This window comes from Lacerta agilis, chromosome 7 (genome assembly GCF_009819535.1).
Source record: "Lacerta agilis isolate rLacAgi1 chromosome 7, rLacAgi1.pri, whole genome shotgun sequence".
Classification (NCBI taxonomy): Eukaryota; Metazoa; Chordata; class Lepidosauria; order Squamata; family Lacertidae; genus Lacerta; species Lacerta agilis.
The window spans coordinates 44,145,439-44,166,044 of NC_046318.1; the positions used below are offsets into that span (position 1 = coordinate 44,145,439).

At 41.6% G+C, this 20,606-nt stretch overlaps 1 protein-coding gene across 1 annotated transcript in view; it reads right to left on the reverse strand.

Moving 5' to 3' along the window:
• The window catches only part of CHST9 (carbohydrate sulfotransferase 9), a 58,900-nt gene extending 38,730 nt beyond the window's left edge, over positions 1-20,170 (reverse strand). Inside the window, exons 1-2 of the mRNA XM_033155082.1 lie at positions 19,923-20,170; positions 8,523-8,734 (exon numbers count right to left, since the gene is read on the reverse strand). Coding sequence (XP_033010973.1) covers positions 8,523-8,622 — 100 coding nt within the window. The 5' untranslated portion in view covers positions 8,623-8,734; positions 19,923-20,170. The remainder of the gene's footprint in view (positions 1-8,522; positions 8,735-19,922) is intronic.
• Between the last annotated feature and the right edge of the window lie 436 nt (positions 20,171-20,606).

The window sequence follows — 20,606 nt, forward strand, 5'->3', positions numbered from 1 at the left end:
AATGGGAAGCCCACAAGCAGGAAAAGAACACTCCTCACCTGTGATTCCCAGCAACTGGTATTCAGAGTCACAAATCTATCACAATTTCTATAAGTACTTATTTACAATAACTAAAATTAAGAATAGGAATTATCAAATTCTTCCATAATTCAAAGAGAACACAATTTATTACAACAATTAATATTCCTTGCTTTCATTTTGGCAAGAGTATCAATTACATATCAAGGGATTTGGTTAGCAAGGGAGTGTTCCAGAGCACTGTTTAGTCCCTGCTACGTCGAATGAGTTTCAGTTAGTAAAGCTCAAGAAAGTGGACAAGGTGCTTGGATTGGTCAGGGCAACCACTTGCACTCTGGACCCTTGCCCCTCTTGGCTGACAAAACCTAGCAGGTAGAGGAAAGCTGCCTCGGCCAGGGAGGTGAAACATGAATGATTCCCCCCCCCCAAGATGTGAGGTGTGGGGGACAGAGTGATAAATCCAGCAAAGTAGAAGAGAGTAGCAAAATTTCTGAGTAAGTGAAAATCTGCAGTGCACACTGTCAACAGTTAACCTTACATGATATAACTCCACCCTACTGCTAAAAATCTTTTGCAAATGAAGAGTAATAAATTGAAAGTGCCGCTTTGACATTGAACAGTAACTAAACAGTTCCCTGCTTGTTCCACACAGGCGAGAGGACAGTATAATTAAACAGTTCATAAAAATGGATTTGACAGCAGCTGATCTATAGTCTTTGGTGTACACATTGTGCCTCTGAACTGGAATGGTTTTATTTCTGCTCTAGTTATAAAGGTTGATAAAACATCCAGGCTTTAAAAATAATAAACTGCTTGAGGAAAAAAAATCTGGTTAATGATCCTTGCACTTGATTATCAAATTCCCTAAACCCTGATAAGGACATCTCAAATACTGACCAGGTTGTGAGACATCCCTTAATACAAAATAATTGTATCCTTTATTCTGGGGGGGGGGGACTGGGAGGGAAAGGAGAAGACAGACACAACTTGGCTCCATAGTACAAGAAATACATTTTTTTTTCATTATTTCAGAGCCCTTCTGGTCTAATGAACTAACAGTGCAGCCTTGTGCGGTATTTCAGTTTTAATTATGTCAATGTTCTGGCAAGCTTAAAAGCTGAAGTTTAAATAAAACATTGAAAAGGAGTAAAACAATCAAGAGTGCCTTTACCAAAAATCCCGTAATTTTATACATAACTAAACTATGTCTGTTTTGCCACTGGCGAGAGCTTTACAATACTTCTTCAAATTCCAGTCTTGTGCTAAATGGGTTTTTCTGAGTGAAATCCTGCTGCCTGATTGAAAAAAGAAAAAAAAGGTACAAATAGGATACAAAAAAACCCCCATCCCTATATTGACACATTGGATTGCACTGACAGTGCGGCTCATCTGCTAGGCTCAACATCTTGACAGCATACTTTCTGCAGGGCTTAAGACACAATGAGTGCAACTGATTGTTGAAGAAAGGCCTACAAAAAGATACAAGAGGAGGCAATTATCTATGATGATCTCCATCTTCTGAACACCCCCTTGTACTGAAAACATAAAAATGTCCCTCAAAGGGGGCACTACAGTTGTTTTGTGAAAACACTAACCGTTAATTAAATGATACAGTATTCATTTCCACTATAAAGCACTAAGTAGTTCTGAGAGATCTTTTGATAAATAGGAAAGTGTGACAACAATACAGTGAATCTGGGACTGTGTACTACTACCATTGAACACAAGGCCAAGAGAAAGAGAAATATCAACAGAAAGTCATGCAAGAAGCCCTTTAACACTGATTGGGCCAAGGCCTCGAATCTATAAAAGCCTCAAGATCAGGCCTTGGTTTCTTTCATCCGTACTAAAGGGATACTTGGGTTGCTCTGTTACTCTGCCACAAAATCTCCCCCTCAGAGAGGAGCCATAGTTCAGTGGTGAAGTGCATGATTTATATACAAAAGCACCCAAGTTTTGTCCCTGGTAAGTTCCAGAAGGGCTGGAGAAGACCAATGCCTGAAATCCTGGAGATGGCAGCCAGTCAGTGTAGTCAATACTGAGCTAGATAGACCAATGAAGAAAGTACGTTTTCACACAGTGCATAGTTAAGCTATGAAACTTGCTCCCACAAGAGATATATGGCTTTAAAAGAGGATTTGACAAATTAATGAAGGAGAGGGCTGTTGTTGGCTCTGCTTCCAGTTGCAGGCAAAAATGCTTCTGAATACCAGTTCCTGGAGAGGGAAGAGTGATTTTGTGCTCGAACCCTGCTAGCAGGTTTTCCACAGGCAAATGGTGGGCCACTTTGAGAACAGGATGCTGGACTAGATGGGCCATTGGCTCGATCCAGCAGGCACTTCTTATCTGACTCAGTATTTAAAGCAGCTTCCTAGGTTCTTGGTATTGCACTTTTCCCGCCATGACTGGGTAACAATTCAGATGAAAGTGAAAGCATATGTACACACACAGCTGTTCATTACTTGTAGAAAAGTCTTTGCCCATCCTATTTTCCTCTTTCATATATATTTCTATAAATGACCCTCTATTTATATTTCTATATAAAACCCTCACTCCTAGGTGTTTATTGCAAGCTTCTCTGGAAGACCAAACCGGATGCTTCTTCCTTGATCATTAATCAATCTTTCACTAGCCAATTCAGAATTTGCTTTTGCTTTCAAACATTTATTTATCCACATTTACCTGAGAGGTATGATTAATCATAGTCTGTTGCTAGGATACAGATGAAAGTTCATTTAAGCTTAATGTTTCCCTTTGTAAAATAATGCCACAAGGAATACACAGGTTGGTGGCAAGGAAATGACCTTGTATAAATGACATTTAAAACCAACCCCTAAACCTAAAGAAATGTGAAAAGAGTATGGGTGCATGGGGAAAAATAAGATTGAATGTTTAGCTTGCAGAGCACAGCTTCACTTGGAAATTAGATTTTTATGAAAAAGTACCATATAGTATGATATTGGGGGGGGGAATATACAGTTCTTAAAAATAAGTATTAGGTAGGCAAGAAAGCATTTGATAAAACTACATTATTAAAAATTTATCTACAATGAGTTTGGGCCAAGATTCAATGAAATGCATGAGAATGTATTTTTCCATTTATTATCCATGTTAGGGCATAATACTATATGCCGCATGGATCTGCAAAAGCTAATGTGATGGGGCAGTCCTCTGTCTTCTTTTCCACACATGGAGAATACTTGGAAAAGAAGGCAGGGAGGCAAAGGCAACATCAGGGTCTTCTCTAGTTAAGACTATCCACTTTCCACCCTCCACTTGTCAGGGCCAATGAACATCTACTGTTTCCACAAATATTTAATGGTATACAATTGAAAAGTATGGCTCAGCATCAAACGGAATTATGCATTCTTCTAATATAGTTTACTGCTTTTGAAGCAGCATACAGGATAAAGTGTGGGCAATTGTTGTGGAGGAAGTATTGTTACCTATAATTCATCCAGTCAAGATTGTGTGTGGTTAGTTCTACCAATTTGCAAGCCTCAACAGCCACATTAGAGGAGGTTGGCACATGATAGGCTCTGTTGCCCCTATAGCACATATAGAGAACTGTAACATGCTGCCCTTAGCTCCTTTAGGAACAAGGGTGGGATAGACCTTTTAATAAAGAACTAAACAAACATCTAATGAAGACAACCCCAGGTTTCCAGCTGCCATACCAAAGGCAGTGCCACATAGAGTGCATTACAGTGATCCAATCTTGAGGTTATCTACACATGGGTCACTGTAGTCAGGCTATCTCTGCACCAGCCACAGCTTGGAAAAGATGTTCCTTGCCACTTTGTGCCACCAGCACAAGAGATGCATCCAGGATCCCCACCAGACTGTGTACCACCTACTCGTTCAGAGATAATTCAGCCCCATCTAAAACAGACAGCCTACCTAATTCCTAGCCCCGGCCTTTATCTTTTCAAGAATCAGCTTCAGCTTATTGGCCCTCATCCAAATCACCAGTATGTCCAAGCACTAGTTCAAGCACTGCATAACTGCACCTGATTAGGATGTTACTGAGAAATGGAGCTGAATGTCACCTTGCTCCAAATCCTCTAATGACCACTTTAATGGATTTAAAATAAGGTTAGACAAATTCATGGAGGATAAGGCTATCAAAGACGACATCACAGTAGTGCACAACCATCAGTATCAGAGGCAGAATGTCTCTGAATATCAGTTGCTTGGGAACAAAAGTAGGGAGTGTGCTGTTCAGCTCATGTCCTGCTCTCAGGCTTTCCATAAGTATCTGGTTGCACACTGTGAGAACAGAATGCGGGGCTAGATGGAACTTTGGTCTGATCCACTTGGAATGTTCTTCTTATTAGAACATACCCTCTTGAACCAGTAACCAAACTTCAGGTCTCCCAGGTCCACTCCACTCCACAAATGAGTTCTTGCCAAATGGAGAAGTATCCCATGGAAAGACGAACCTTTCTCTTAGTGAAGAACACTGGATACTTCTTTCATTGCCTATGTAATGGCGCAACTTGAGCATTGTCCAGCTGTTCCTTTTTATGGCAAATAAGCTGAACTAGACGACAGAGCTCCAAGCTGCTTCTGTCTTTGACCGTCCCATGTACAATCAACTTGTACCGAAGAATTACCCTGCACATGTAAGTGTATGGAAGACTTTTAAATTCAGCATTTCATTTAACACAGATGCATAAGAATCCCATAATTCATCATTCACCATGAAATCACTTGAAAGCTGGAGATTTAATAGCAGGTGGAGTACAGAGTACCTATTATTATAATTCTTTCACAACCCTTACAAATCATAGGGCTACATGTTGACTCTCATCCTGTCAAGTATTACAGTAAATAATTAAAAACAAAGTACATTTGACAAATAATGAAATGTTGTGCCATTTTCCCCTTGATTAAGAAAGCAAATAATCACATAACTCATTCATTGCAATGGATTTTCAGCCTATTAGAGTGGATTAAGAAGGTTTTTGTGTACAATAAATGGAATTTATATCCCATTGAAAAGGTAATGAGGAGACTGGTTTCTTGAATTATAAAAGCTGGGAAATGAACATGCTACTTATATTTGTAACCTCCATTCTTATGTTCTGAATGATGGAACAATAATGAGCACAAGATTTTTTGTTTGTTTTTTAAAGTCATTTGAAGTTATTCACATCTCACTGCCATTTTTAGCCCTTTTTGGGGTAAGATGCAAGCTTGACTACCGCAACTGCAAATAAGTTAAATGCACTTTTAATTAGTCAGAAAGTTAGCAGAAGTCTTTTTTGTACTGTATCTCGTTCACCACTGCAATTTGTACACATTTGTTGCCAATACAGTTAATATGACATTTTGTCTCGCTGCATGAAGGAGATTGGCCCCATCTTTTGATTTAACATGTTCATTGGAAACTGTATCTGTTCATCTCATTTCTAACTTCCATTAAAAGAAACAAAGCACAATCTTTGAGGCCCATGTTAACCCTATCCATCCTCCTTTTGCAGATGTGTGCTGCTTAACTGACCTCAACACCACCATAAAACCTGCATAAAACCTCTGCAATTCTCGTATTTTCTGTTTGATGAAAACATGTTTTTTCTTGAAGACAGCAATATAATCACTGTCTTGTAGTTTCATGAAAGAGTTTCCAGCAGTGGAGATAGAGTGCTGGAACCATCACCCACCTTTCCATCACAAAGGAAAACTCCTCTCAGCTTCTCACCAGTAAAATAGGGATTTGTTTCATCAAGAGTATGAGTAAAAATGGAACACTTGTGCAGATGAAGAGTTTGAGTTCTTTGTCATAGCTGCTTTGATTAGAAAGAATTTGTTAATGGATTTCTTTTGTTGTGGATACATTTTTAGTCTCATTAAGGATTACAAAATGAAACACAGAACAGCATTCTTGACTGTCCTATTCAATAAATCTTTGAGATCTTGCACATTTCTGAGGCTCTAAACTGAAGATCACCTTAAACTAGGTAATAGTGCTTCGATCTCCTTTACTAGGAATATACTGCACTGTGAAAGTACAAGTGTTGAATTTGAATGCAAAGCAAGAGAGGAATACGGTTTTGAACGGTGTGTATTTCAAGTTTTCTCAGAGCTAAGCTGTCCCGTAACAGAAGACCCCTGGAGCACTTTAGGAGGGTGATGAGTTGACAAGTCTCTCTCTCTCTTTTAACACAGTGACAACAGCTGTTCAACATTTTGCTGAGCACGTATGCCCTTTGAGAAGACTAATTTGAAGTTGTGTTATTCCCAGCAAGAGTTTTCCTAACATAGCCCACATGCCATTTTAATCAGCAGTAAAACATAACTTACAGCAGGCACAAAAAAACCCAGTAGCTTATAGGGGGAAATCATCACAACACAAAAAAACTTGTTTGCCTGTCCTCCATGACACCAAATTGGCTGCATATCTCCTATTGGAGACTTCAGAACTGTAAACACAACCTCAAACCATTCCATGATAATCTCCTCCTTACTATGTAGGTACAATGCACCTTACAGAAAGAAGTTGTCTAAAGTCCTCATCTGTGCCCTTACATTTTTCTTCATTTTGCGGTGTCTGAAATAATTGCTATTCCAGTGGAAAGGCAAATACGGAGTTTTGGTTGGTTGAGGGGGAAAAGAGCTGTGATTCTCAACATCCTTTCCAGGCTGCATTCACAGTAGTGGGTCTTACATGTGCACATGCATCATTCAGTGTCCTCCTTTTCAAAATAAAGTTTCTTGAATTGCCTCTCTATATTGAGATTACTTTTTTATTCATAACACCACAATAGCCTATTGAGTCATTAAGCCTAGTAAAATATTGGATAGAAATACTGACTGGTTGCTCATTGTACAAATTAGGATATTAGTACAGATATACAATGAAGATAAGGGACGTGGGTGGCGCTGTGGGTTGCTCGGTCCCTGCTCCTGCCAACCTAGCAGTTTGAAAGCACATCAAATGCAAGTAGATAAATAGGTACCGCTCCGGCGGGAAGGAAACAGTATTTCTGTGCGCTGCTCTGGTTTCGCCAGAACCGGCTTAGCCATACTGGCCACATGACCCGGAAGCTGTACACCAGCTCCCTCGGCCAGTAAAGCGAGAAGAGTGCCGCAACCCCAGAGTCGTTCACAAATGGACCTAATGGTCAGGGGTCCCTTTACCTTTTACAATGAAGATGGAAAGAGAGCAACATGGAAGCCTGCCTTCCAAACATAGCCAAATTATGGTTTAGTGAGATGTGAAGGTGTTTGGCCTGCTCACTTCCTACTCCTTCTCCTGCATACACTCCTGCCTGTCCAGGGGGCGGGGAGGCTGCCACCAAAAAATGTTGCCCCAAAGGGGGTTGTACCTTTGGGGCAGCACTTCATGGGGGGATTAGGGCGTGGGCCAGCCCCCTTGTGGATATACAAAGGAACACAACCAATTTCATTCATTCAAAAGCCACGGCAGAAAGTGTTTCTCTACTAGTGGGCTTCTTTGCAGGCCAGGTGCAACTTATAGATCCTATTAAAAAAAGGAATTAACAAATTATTTAATTAGGAAGTGAGGAATTCCTTATTTCAAGAGACTTTTGGGAACTGACTGTTTTTAATTAACTATGCTGTTTTCATTCCAATTTTTTTGTGTGTATTTATATATTAGCTTTAAATTATATTAATATTTAATTGTTTTTTAATGATAAAAATGTTTTAAGCTGTTTTTAATTTTATCTGTAAACCACCTTGAGTCCCTGTCAGGAGAAAAGGTGGTATATAAATAAATATACCATGATGATGATTATTTAAAATTTTAGATCATATATTCTTTCTGGATGTGCCTGGCTGCTTCTTCTTTTAAATTATTATTTTTGTTATTTGTGCTTTTGATTGTTAATTGACTCTTGACATCTTTGGACTAAAGAATGGCTTATAAATGTCTGTAAGATAGAAATAAATGCTGGTTCTTATTTCCTAAAACTATACAATATGACTTCCAAACTCTGTACTTACATCTTTTTTTGCCACCTATAAAGTAATCAAGTAGTGGTCTAAACATTCCTACAGTATTAAACATTTTGAACTAATAAAAGCAAATCATTCACTTGTCTAACTTTGGCTGGGATTTCTCTCAAATAAGCTATGTGGCCTCTTACCCAACTACATTTTCCAACTTCCTCCATAAAGATTTTTTTTCTTTTTTCTTTTATACTTCAAACTAATTATGGAAAAGAGAAACATTATGCACGGTGGGTGGTCTACTCTGACCACAAAGTTAAATACCATGTAATCCCTTAAATTCTACTTAATCAGGAGCCATTCATTTCAGATGAGCAAACATGGCTGCTTTGGAATTCTTTGATGTATTAGCTGTTAACTTTCAGAGATTTCTCCCCCCTCAGCTTTATCTTGTGAATGGTTCAACCCACATAGTGGTTCAACCCACTAGCCACTTCTCAAACAGTGCGTGTGCATGTCACAAGCCTATGCCATTGTTATCCACTAAACAGCTCATATGGATTTAGCTAGCTTATTAGTTATTTTACCTGTATGTTGTTCTTCAATCCAATCTTGCAGGTACATGAAGAGGAATAAACCCAGTACTCCAAACATCAGTACAGATACATAGACTAGTTTTAGGTTCATGGCCCTATCGGAGGACTACATTTCTACCCGCTTCAGAGGACTGCACAATATACTTTTCAGATGCTTTCAGTTCATTATCTTTTTTTCCTTCTGTTTTTCTGGAAATACCAATCTGGAAAAGACACAATAAGAAAAATTCATTTTTCTAGTTCACCCTTCTTATGACTATCACAGCATAGTATATATACATTTGCAGGTTCCCCCCTTCCCTTTTATTTCTCCAAGTGAAAGGGACCAACAAGCTTGTGTTTTCTTCTTGACTATTTTCCCTACTTCCTCAGTAACTCAGCTTTGGATTTAAACTGGGAGTTGTGAAGATTCTTAAAATCTGATGCCTATAAAAAGGCTCATCTCAGGATTGCACAAACAAGTAGACATGTTTTTTCAAACTTTCTCTTACTGCCAGAGGTAAAGGCACCCAAGATTGTGAGAAACCAAATTACACCCTTGGGAAACAAATCAGCACAACTGTACTACCGTTTCCTAGCAAAACACCTGTCTTACTTGTCCACATGTGCTTGGGTAAAATTTAGAAGGAAACACCTCTGACTTGAGAGGAGAACAAAAAAAAATTAAATAAAGTTCTGAACCTCTTACACTGCTATTGTCAAGACAAACAGCTCTCTGGAAGCAGGAGGCAGTATAAATGCAATGATATGGGAAGCCAATGCAATGCCGTACCTTCAACGATATTCCTATAGGCCAAAAGTTAGCTCAGTGGCAGTTCCTATTAAAAGCACAAACCTGGCTCTGCAAGGAACATACATCAAGGTGTGTTTTTTTATAGGACCACTTTGCAGTCATTGATTCAAACTACATAGGAAACAACCCTATTAAGAGCCAGATTCTCACCAGTGGCTTCAAGTGGAACAGGCTCAAGCCCAAAGCTTTCTGAAGAATAATCTTACTTGCAACACAGAGCCTCAGGAGAAGGAAATCATTAATTTAAATGCCCTTCACCTGCCACTCAAAAACAGCAGGATGTTAGAGTTGACGAAAACGCAATACAGAACCTTTTGTAGAATGCAAGAGAAAGTAAAGCTTCTTAAATTGCTTTTAAAATCTAGCACATTGTAATTCAATTGAGTATAGCATAGAGGGAGTATTAAATTGCAAAGCAAAAAAATCCAACCCTATCCTGAAATTCAGTACAATGATGCCCTTGGAAAGAATATTCAATAAGCAGTGTTTCGAGTGAACTAAAGAAAAAAAAAAAAGTAATAAGGTAAAATAAGACAGTTGGGAACAATCATTTGAGAAATATTTGATGTTTTGTTTGCCATTCTGGTGGTGAAGTTTCTATTTCTAGACCTAGATCTCTGCAGAAGAACAGGCCTATAAACAAGTTATATAAGATTGAACACCATACGGTATACAGACAAATGAAATTGGCCCCCAAATACTGGATTCTCCATAAGTTTCAGAGCCAGCTTTTTGGCTCTTATTAAGTGAAATGTATAATGTAAGCAATAGCCATCATAGGAACCTTTTAAAAAACGTAGCCCAGAAGTCTGAAAATAAAGTGATTGTGCATTGATAAAAGAATACATAAAAGTTAAGGGCTACATGATAATTTCAACCAAATGCTGCACAGGGAACAAAACAACTTAAATGTTAGTATAGGATGATTATCAGAATGCCAAGTTGTCTTTAAGTGAATAATAATAAAAAATAATTTTAAAAATGCCAAGCAAATACTGAGTTCAAACACCAGTAAGTTTTGGGAAGGTACCCAACCCTGTGCCAGTGTGCTGAAAAGGTTTGCTTTCCACAGGGGGTGGAAAAGCTGTGGCTCTCCAGAGGTTAAAACTACAGATTCCATCATCCATGATGATTGGCCATGCTGATTGGGGCTAATGCGAGCTGAGAGCAACATCTGGAGTGCCACAGGCTTCCCACTCTTGTAGACAATGGTTCAGTACTGCACAGGCACTAGCACTTACTAGCACAGTGACAGAGGCATGGAAGCAATGTGGTTCATAGTGCCACAAGTCGTAGTTGCTGATTGGACAACTGCTGCCCATCCTCCTCTATCAGGAACAAAGGGCATGGTGTTGCATGGTTCTTTTAAAACTTTAAACAAAAAGCTGCAGGGAGGAGCTGATAAGAATTGGGGAAGAACCAAAAAAGAATTGTGACCACAATTCAAAAAAGAATTGTGACCATATTCACCTTGATGAAAGTCCCTCTACCCCTGAGCTGCTATTTCCATAAGGGGAAAAGCTGTCATTGGGCTCAGGTTTGGTCTTATTTGAATTTTGGCAACAATAAATGTATGACTTTAACATGGAGCCTGCTCAAACCAGAGACTTGTCTCAATCAGGCTGACTAAATATCTGTTTTTCCTATAGGTTTATATGAGCATCTAAATGAGCTCAAATGCATTCAAGTTACCAGGTCAGGTCAATTACCATACTTGCTACAGCAAGCATGTACTTGCTGGTGATGAATGGTGAGAAAGCTGGCTTGGGGCAAAATTTGTTTTTGCCAGTGGTTAAAAATATTTTAGGTGCAATGTAAAATCATTTATGGTTTGTTTGTGTTTTTTTAGGTTGACTCAATTACCTTAGAAGTAAAGAAATAACAGCATCACCAGATGAACAGCTGTACTCCATCTAGGGGGTTGTGAAACTAAGAGCTGTATTGATAATTGTTGTCCTCTCTGCCGTATAGATTTCTGAACGAAGGCTGTTGTCAGCGGGTTCTATCCTTCATTTTGTTGCTGTTCATATACACATTTTGATTAACTACATTTTAAATCAGCCGTTCATCAATTGATCCCAGAGAGTTACAACAAAATTTAAAACAACAATTAAAACAATCCAAACTAATTAAGAGAAAGCATAATCAAGGGTGGAGAACCTTAGGCCTAGGCCAGATATGGCCCTTCACTGGTCCTGATTCACAACGTCCTTGAATGTTTTTGCCAGGCTGCAATGTGTCCTTGAACTCTGATAATACTGCTTGCCTGCCTAGAAAGAGGATGGAAGGGAGGATAAGTGTGTGTTGAAGCTAGACTACTGTAGGATTGACATTTATTACTTTCCTCCATTTTTGTCTCTTACCCTTTCCAACACTGGTATGTGGGCTCCGGCAGGGTGCCCAGGAGGGAATGCAATCCTCGGGCTGAAAGAGATTCCCTACCCCTGATCCAAATCAAATGCACAATAAAAAATTCTGCCACATCTATTATAGCAGTGGGCCAACATCCCATAAATACCTAGGCGAACAGGCATGCTTGAACCTGGTCCCAAAATGTCAACAAGGTCAATGCCAGTTACACTTTCATAGGAATGGCATTCTATAACTGGGACAGTGCCACAGAGAGGACCCCATGTTGTGTCAGCACCTAATGAATTTCTTCTGGTGTAGAACAATGAAAAGCCCCCGATCTCCCAAAACTAGGAACTTGAGCAGACTGGTATAGGGAGAGGCATTCCTTCAAATACCTGGACCCCAAGTCATTTAGGGCTTTATAGGACAACAGTGTCATCTGAAATGCAGCACAGAAATGAGCAGGTGGTCAACAGAAATCTTTCACAATCAATATGGCATGATCTGATGGCTGCCCCAGTCAACATTCTTGCTAACTGAAGGTTTTGGGTTTATATTTAAAGATAGGAGGGTCCGGGAAGTGGTTTGGCACAAAAAGCAGCAAAAGAAAAGAGAAGGGAGAAATGGCAAGGGGGGCGGGCATTAGTTCTTAAAAAAAAAAAAAAAAAACCACCACATTGCATGCTGGCTGCTGGGGCTCACCTGTGGTTTCAGCCTCAAATTCTACTTTAAGAATTTTGGCAGCGAAACAATTTTATTGTGTTTAGGCAGAGTTTTAATTAAGACTCACACACGTCAGGCTCAAACTATTTGCACAGTTATTATTCTGCATAAGATTTGAAAAATGTCAGCCTGATTAATTAGTGCAGTTAATACAATGATTTGTGATCTACAGCCTGCACTCATAAGCTTCATTAAAACCGTGACTATGACACGGAGATAGATCATTGCCTTCTGTGTCAGACACAGCAGGAGGTAACTTTTTCTATTAGAATTCTCTGTAAGAGTTCTTAAGTTTGTGCAATTAGCATATTGCTGAGGAATAGTCTCTTTCACACACAAGTCCCAAAAGTTCTACAGACCTCAATTCTAACACCTGGGGATTCACCTCATGTGATAAATTCAGTTTATTCAACTCTACTTGAATGCAAGAGCTCTGCAGTGAAGTATGTCCCTATGAAGTTGAAAGGTATGAGCAAGATGTTACTGTTCTGTTATCAGAGAGATACTCTGTAGAGAAACATGGGCTTTTTATGAAAAGGACAAGAATCAGAAAGCAATGAAGACATTTAAAAAATATATATATCCAGAGTACAGTGGTACTTCGCTTTAAGAACAGTCCGGATTAAGAATGATTCGGTTTACAAACTCCACAAAACCGGAAATAGTGTCCCAGTTTGAGAACTTTACCTCAGTTTAAGAACAGAATCTGAACAGTGGAAGGGCACCGGCGGCGGGAGACCTCATTAGGGAAAGCGTGCCTCAGTTTAAGAATGGTTTTGGTTTAAGAACGGACTTCTGGAACGGATTAAGTTCATAAACCAAGGTACCATTGTATTCACAGGTGTCAAACACAAGGCCCGGGGGCCTAATCCGGCCCACCAGACCTCGTCATGTGGCCCGCGCGCCTACCTCCCTCCCGGCGCCCGCCCGCCCGCACCGAGGAGGGAGGGCGCGCATGCAAACACACACGCACAGGCGCGCGCACACAGAGCAACCTCCTTCCCCTTCCCCCTGATCACGTGCCCCACTGCTGCCGGGACGGTCACCAGCACCACCCCCTCCCTGCATCTACACACACACACACACACACACACAGCCGTGCAGCTGGCCTCTCTGGTTCTGTCCGCAGCCGGCACAGGCACTTCCCCTCCGGGAGCCTCGCGGACAAAGAGGCGCCGCAGCGGGGAGGAAGAGAGAAGTAGCAGCCGGCGCCGATCTCCTCCTCCTGTTTCGCCACCGGCGGAGGATCCTTCTCCTTCCTGCTCCTCTTTCCTGCCGCCACCGCCACCGCCTGGAGGTAGCTTTTCTCCTTGGCGTTGCCAGACGGCTCTCCTCCCTTTCCCCGCGCGCCCTTGCGCCGCTCCCTCAGGGGGCCATGCGCAAACACGGCATCCTCCAGTTCCTGCACATCTACCGGCGGTGGGCGAGAGGCACAAGGACGTGCTCAAGTGGGGCGACGAGGTGAGTGAGGGCCGGGGAGATGGAGCTGAAGATCGGATGGATCCAAGAAGCTGCCTTCCTTCCTTCCTTTCCTTTCCTCTCCTCTCCTCTCCTTCCTTCTTTCTTTTTTTCTCTCTCTTCTTTCTTTCGTCCACCCACCATGGCGCGCTTTTGCTGCTGCTGCTTCAACTTCAACACAACAACCTTGGGAGGTAGACCGCTGGCGGCCCTGCCCTCGTCCAACACCACTGCACGGTGCACATGTTCATAGCTGTCAACTTTCCCTTTTCTTGCGAGGAATCCTATTCGGAATAAGGTAATTTCCCTTTAAAAAAGGGAAAAGTTGACAGCTATGCATGTTGCATGGGAAGCGAGTTTACTGGGCGTCGACGGGGTTTGCCCTGAGGAAAAAAGTTTGGGGTTGTTATGGTTGTTGTTGTTATTTGTTAAATTTGTTTGCTGCCCTTGGATCTCAGGATAGTTCACGACATGAAAAAGCATAACATACATAATAAAGCAAACCAATAAGACACACACACACACACACACACACACACACACACACGTGGGTTCCCTTGCACCCCCAATTCTGCTGGTTCACACTCAACCGAGACCATTTTTTGCAGTGTGAAACCTGTGTCACCTTGGAAAGCCACAAGCACATCCGATTTAAAGCTTGTGTCTCACATTCGGTTTCAGAAGTGGTTTAAAAGGCTTGTATAGCATCACTTATGAAAATGCCCTTCAGCTTCCCTCCTGCATGTAACAGATTGCTTTGTGCCTGGGTCTTCTCACATGGTGACTATTCAGTAGGCATGGTGCTTGTTTACTAATTAATGGGTTTGTGTATGCTAGTCCTATCAGAAGGGCCATGATTTACACCAGTGCCACCGTGCTCTCCTTTCACCCCGAGTTAGAATGATTGAAGTAGTGCACGGAGTGGACACATAGTCCTACAGATAAAACCGGCCCTTTGAGGGTGACCAAACTGCTGATGCGGCCCCCGATGAATTTGAGTTTGACACCCCTGATTGTATTGGAAGGTTCCTGATTTTGGAAACATTTCGGGCTGAGAACACCAGCATCCTAAAAAAAAAAGTTACTTCATCTTATTTATTCCCATTCCTTTATATTCCATACTGAAAATCTTTACTCTGCTCAGAAGGAGCTGGCCAGCAACCAACCTGGCAACTTCATTTCATGCCTGCAGCAACAATGATTGAAAGCAACTCAACCAGCATACAGAAAATACTGAACAAAGAGTAGCATGCCCAAGTATACCCAGAACATTCCAAACAAGGAGACAAAAATGGGCAAAGCAACATATGGGCATTTTACATTCATACAATAGGCTAGTTTCTACACATGCTCCTCTCTAATGTATGATCATTAACAGAGATCAAGGACACATTCCAACCAAGTAAAAATACTTAAGGAGGCTACAAAGCAGGGCTGGTGACGGATGCAGCCTGGGGAGATGGGGCATGGCTTGGCAAGACTCTCAAGTGCTAGATAAAGAGGCCTTGAGAGCCCCATGTTACTTCGTACTTGAAGTTCCTAATCCCAGCAATAGTGCTCTTGCAGGTACTTGTGGAAGAAAGAGGGGTGGAAATTGTACCTGGTTGTATGTTGAGACAAACAATATGGAAGCAATAGACTTCCAACATGCTAAGAAGCCAGATTTGGCCTTACAAGCAACTCTGTTTAAACTAGTGTAAAACAGCTACACCAGGTAAAAAGACCAGTATAAACCTTAAGAAATCCATAGAATGTGGATATGTTTTATAACCCTGTATTGGGTTAGGGTTTCCCTATAAAACACCTACATGGAAAGAGTCCAGCAGAAGACTTTTTCTTAGCTTTCACTGGAGGCAAACAATCTATGACAGGCTTCCTCAACCTGGGTCCTCCTGATGTTTTTGGCCTACAACTCCCATGATCCCTAGCTAGCAGGACCAATGGTCAGGGATGATGGGAATTGAAGTCTCAAAACATCTGGAAGGCCGAGGTTGAGGAAGCCTGATCTATGAGATGTCACTGACATGCACACCATAGCAGTTGCTTCAAAGAACCCTCGTACCATTTTGACACACACCTTTATTGCAATGATAGACTTTACAGTGGCATTTGTGCATAATGACAAGCCCAAATTTCTGGTCTCATTATAGTTCATCAGAAATTAGAAACGTATTGGTACATGGTGCTCAGTCACTGCCACCTTGCTCTTCATTTGGCATTAGTGGGGGGGGGAAGTGACCAGGTCCACTTCATGCCCAACTGTCTTGCCCCCCATCGTCTGCCAATGTGAGCAGCAGGGCTGTGGCCCTGCCCCTCTGCAAAGCCCCACCAGCAGGCTATAGGCATTTGAATTTCCCCATGAAACTTCATCCTAACCTTCTCTACTCAGAAGCAAGCCCTACTGAATCTCAAGTAGCTGCTCTCTCCCACATACAATATAGGCTAGCTCTTAGGCCTACTCATCAAAAACAAAAAGGTGGAACAAGGTGGTATTTTGTACTTGTCTCCAAAACATTTTGCTATAGGTATTTTAAAATACGGTGGAGAGGTGATTGCTTCAGAGTTGCTTCAGAACAAACAGTATCACTTGTGTTATTGAAGCCTTTAGAATGATGCCAGTGTCATTTAGCCTTGTCATTAAAGCTAGAATCCACATACAATCAGCTTAAACTGCCATATATCACTATGATCTGGAAAATCCCCATACCTGTTACAAGAGATGTTGGCAATCTGTATCAAAGTTTTTTTTTATTTTATAGTAGTATTGTTCTGTACCTACAGCTGAAAATTGGGTTAGAGACCTTTTAGAGTTATTTTTTAAAGAACAAATTGTTCACTACACAAGGCTGAACTCAGAGAAACTGCCTATCATTTGTTTGCCTATTCCAGGATAGTAACCTTTTATTGGTACTGGAATATCCCTCTTATGCAAAACAACAACCTGTCATTCCTTGCCAATTTTTTTTTAAAGAATTACTCTAATTCAGCACTTACGTTACGTTAACCTTCTTTTTAACTTTTACTGTCAGTTTATTTAGGGAATGTTTATTTGAAAAATTGGAGGAGGAGTGTCTGATAATTAACTGTTATCTTCTCTAGATTCTGATTATACTACTGAAACCTTAATTCTGCTAGTCGCCTGCTAATTATTCAAAATATGCAACAACCTGAGCTGAAGCTCATCAGAGTTCAGCCCTAGACTGCACCTTAAAGATCCTTCCCAGTCTTGAAAAGTGTTTTATTAACCACTAGAGAGGGTGACTCAGAATGAACATTTCAGTCACACCTGCAAATAGGAACAAGAGTTTCTAATTTTGCAGGATGTATCTCCTGGACAGAATTAAGCACCAACACTTCTGTTTCCTACTATTAATATTAGTAAAGTTAAACAGTTCTGTTCTACTAATACTGCTGTAGTTTTCTACATAAAAAACCCATTTGCTTAAAGCTACAGTAGTGTCAAAATGTGGTTTATATTAAGCAGGAGGGGTCGTCAGAATGTATGACACCTCTACTTGTTCTCTCTGCTGAGGGGGTACAGAACACTGGACAGGAGGATGGCAGAGATACAGAAATGTTCACACTGCCAAGTACAAAAAACACATTCAGAGAGTACTTCACTTCTTTCTTACAAGAGGAAACCAGAGAAAGTGTCAGCACTGGTCAGGATTGTAACAGTATTAAAAACAAAACAAAACAAAACAAAACAAAACACAAAATAGACTATTAGCTAGTAATCCAGTGAAGTCAGAAGCTGCAGAAGCACATACTAAAAACTAAGCCCAATTTAACAAAGCCGGACTTACTTCTAAGCAAGCATGTCTAACACATTCTTTTTCTGTTAAAACTTTTTTGTTTAACAAACAGTAAATCATAAACTGGAGCAAACTTTAACTAGCAGAATGACACTATACGTTTGAGTCTGCAATGACCCAGCATCTGATTTGCATGCAGAAGGTCCCAGATTCAATCCCTAGCATTTCCCAGTAGGGCTAGGAAGGACTCCTGTCAGAAAACCTGGAGAGCTTCTTCCAGTCAGTGTAGCCAATACTAAACTAGATGGAACAAGGTCTGACTCACTATAAGGAAGCTTTTTATATTCGTAATTCTCAATATACATGATAGAAAATGATTGCAAGTTCAGTTGTTTGTGAATCATAATAACAAAATTGTCCCATTATTCAAGCAATTCTTTCCATAACTGATTAAAGTGGTCTTTGTCTGTTATCTCCACTTTGAATAAAAGTTATAAAGTTATGGAACATCCCAGAGAATACTTCAAGTCCATTTGTTGGTAGCCATTTGCATCCAGCAGGGTAATTTTTCAGTCGAATAAGCCAAAAACCACTTAATTTTTTAAAAAATATATTAGATGACTGATCAACAGATTTTAATTAAATAGGTCCGCATAAAGCAAAATTGACAGCTATTTTGACCTTTTAGATGGACATACAGAAAAAACAACAACCCTGTTCTGTTTTGTTTCAGTCACAATATTAGCAACATTGAAGAGTTTTGTGTCAACCAGTTATATGGAACTAACTTATATTCAAGTAATTTCCATACAGAAGCTTATTTTCAAAATGTAACTAGTGAATTTTTGAAGTATATAAATATTTGAACAGCAGATGCTCAAAATGATGTGAATTATCCAAAAAGCATGATTTTCTTGGTTCCTATATATGCCAATTAAGCAATCTTGACAGTATCCCGGTAATACTTTGTCCTTGTCACTTATGCCTGCTTTTTGCTTTGAGACTGAACGTTTAAGTTTTGCACTGCAGTATCTGGAAAATAGTGTCTAGGTGACATTCTCACAAGAATCACTTAAGTCCCCGACTTCTTAACTTTGAAGACTTCTTTTAATGCATGTCAAAGCCCTTAGAAAGCAAACTTTCTTTTTAAGGGTTTCTGCAACTGCCTAGTCATTCCATTCTCCTGTGATATCTTGATAGGTGTTATACACATACTCAGAATATACAGGAGGGTAATGAATAATTTGAAGCTATCTGAAGACACTTGCTATATTTCCACTGATGTCTGTAGACTCTGGAGTCAGACCTAAATCCACAAACTCAAAGACTTCTGGTGCCTACCATCGCCACAATTTCTCTCTCTCTTTTAAAGGGTTTCGTCCCATGCAGCTATAAATATGTGCGAACTTTTAAAGACAGATTTTAAAGGAGGAACAATGCAATGCATTCTCCGGAATACCTTTGTAAAATCAGGATCACACCCAATGAGGAGATAATGTAGATAGGACCATTTTGATGACAGAGATCCTTAAGTCTTTCTAATGAAACAGCAGGACAAGAGTTAAAAGAGTGACATAGTGCCTAAAGGTCATCTAAAGGTCCTCAACAGTGTGCATTGATTGTTTAGTCTCATTAGCAATACTGCAACCATGCAGTTTGTTTCAAGCATTCAGAGTTCACATTTTTGTTTCAGATATTTTAAAATTTCTAAAAAACCGAAGGCAGGCCGGTATGTACTGCAGATTGCAGATGGGAAGGTGGAGCTCAGCTGACAGTCCCTTGCCCAGAGATACCCCTTTGAGTTGTGTGCAGCCTTTGAAGAAAGGAAATCTCCAGCTCCCACACCTGCTCTTTATGGGATGGACCCATAAGACACCGTTGGACGGTCTCCCCCTCGCCCTTAACAGATGCAGGAACTCGAGAGGAGCAGCACCTGTTAAACTTCCGCTCAACCTGCACCACCAAGCACAGTCCCAGGCTCATGAAACACAAAAGTTGCGGGGCTTCCCATGTGGGAACGGCGAGGGCGTGGCGAATGAGCCTGTCAGAAAAGGCTCGGGCAAGCAGAGGCAAGCAGGTACCCCAGAGGCTCCTTCCTCTGCTCTAGTTTGAGGGGGCGAGAAGAGGAGACGAGTTCGCCCCCTTCCTCATTGGCCGACTCCGGGCAGCCGCAGTCCGGCTGCTGCGGCCACCGAGTTAGCCTCACAGGCGGACAGAGGACGCGCCCAAAGACGCCGTTTGTTTACCCCGCGCGAGCGTGTCCTTCTCTCTGCCGGCCTCCCCCTCCCCTCGCCGGAGAGGGCACCTTACCTTACTGGCGCGCCCGCGGCTCGCTGTGGAATGGCACCGGGCGGGACGGGATTCCCCGGCTCTCTCTTCCTCCTCGGCTCACCGAGCCCCGCCCTGCAAACTTCCCAACCTACCCGAGGACGGGGCGGAGGCAGCCGCTCGGGGAGCCGCGCTCCAGAAGAGCGCAAAAGTGTCGGAAGGTTCCCCTCGGGAGCGCGTGGCGCCCTCTTGGAGACCTCTCTCCGGCCAGAGCGGAATAGAACAAGCCCCAGCAGCGCGTCTCCTCCTCCCGACGCGCCCAGGGCTGCGCGTGCACCGCCGCCTCCCTTTCGCGCCACCTCCACCCTCGCCCTTACTTTCTGCCTGGAGAAGTTGGCGCTGCACTGAGGCTGCAGTCCGAGAGGCGCGGAGCGCGCGCGGGGTGGGGGCGCTCCTTGGAATTCACTGCTCAGTTAACCTGATGGTAGTAAGGCGCGCAGATCTCGCTCGAAGAGCGCTGCCCACCTCTCGAGGGGTCCCGTGGCTTGTCAGATTTCTATATAAACCTTTTAAAAAGTTACGTTCTGTTTAAGCCAGTGAGGTTTAGTTATTTAAAAGTATACTTTTACTTTCTGAGCATGCTTACAAAGAAGTAAGGTGCTACGTTTCTGTGTGATAAAAGATAGGGTTGCTTGCTTTGCAGGCTCAGAACAAGCAGCTTTATTT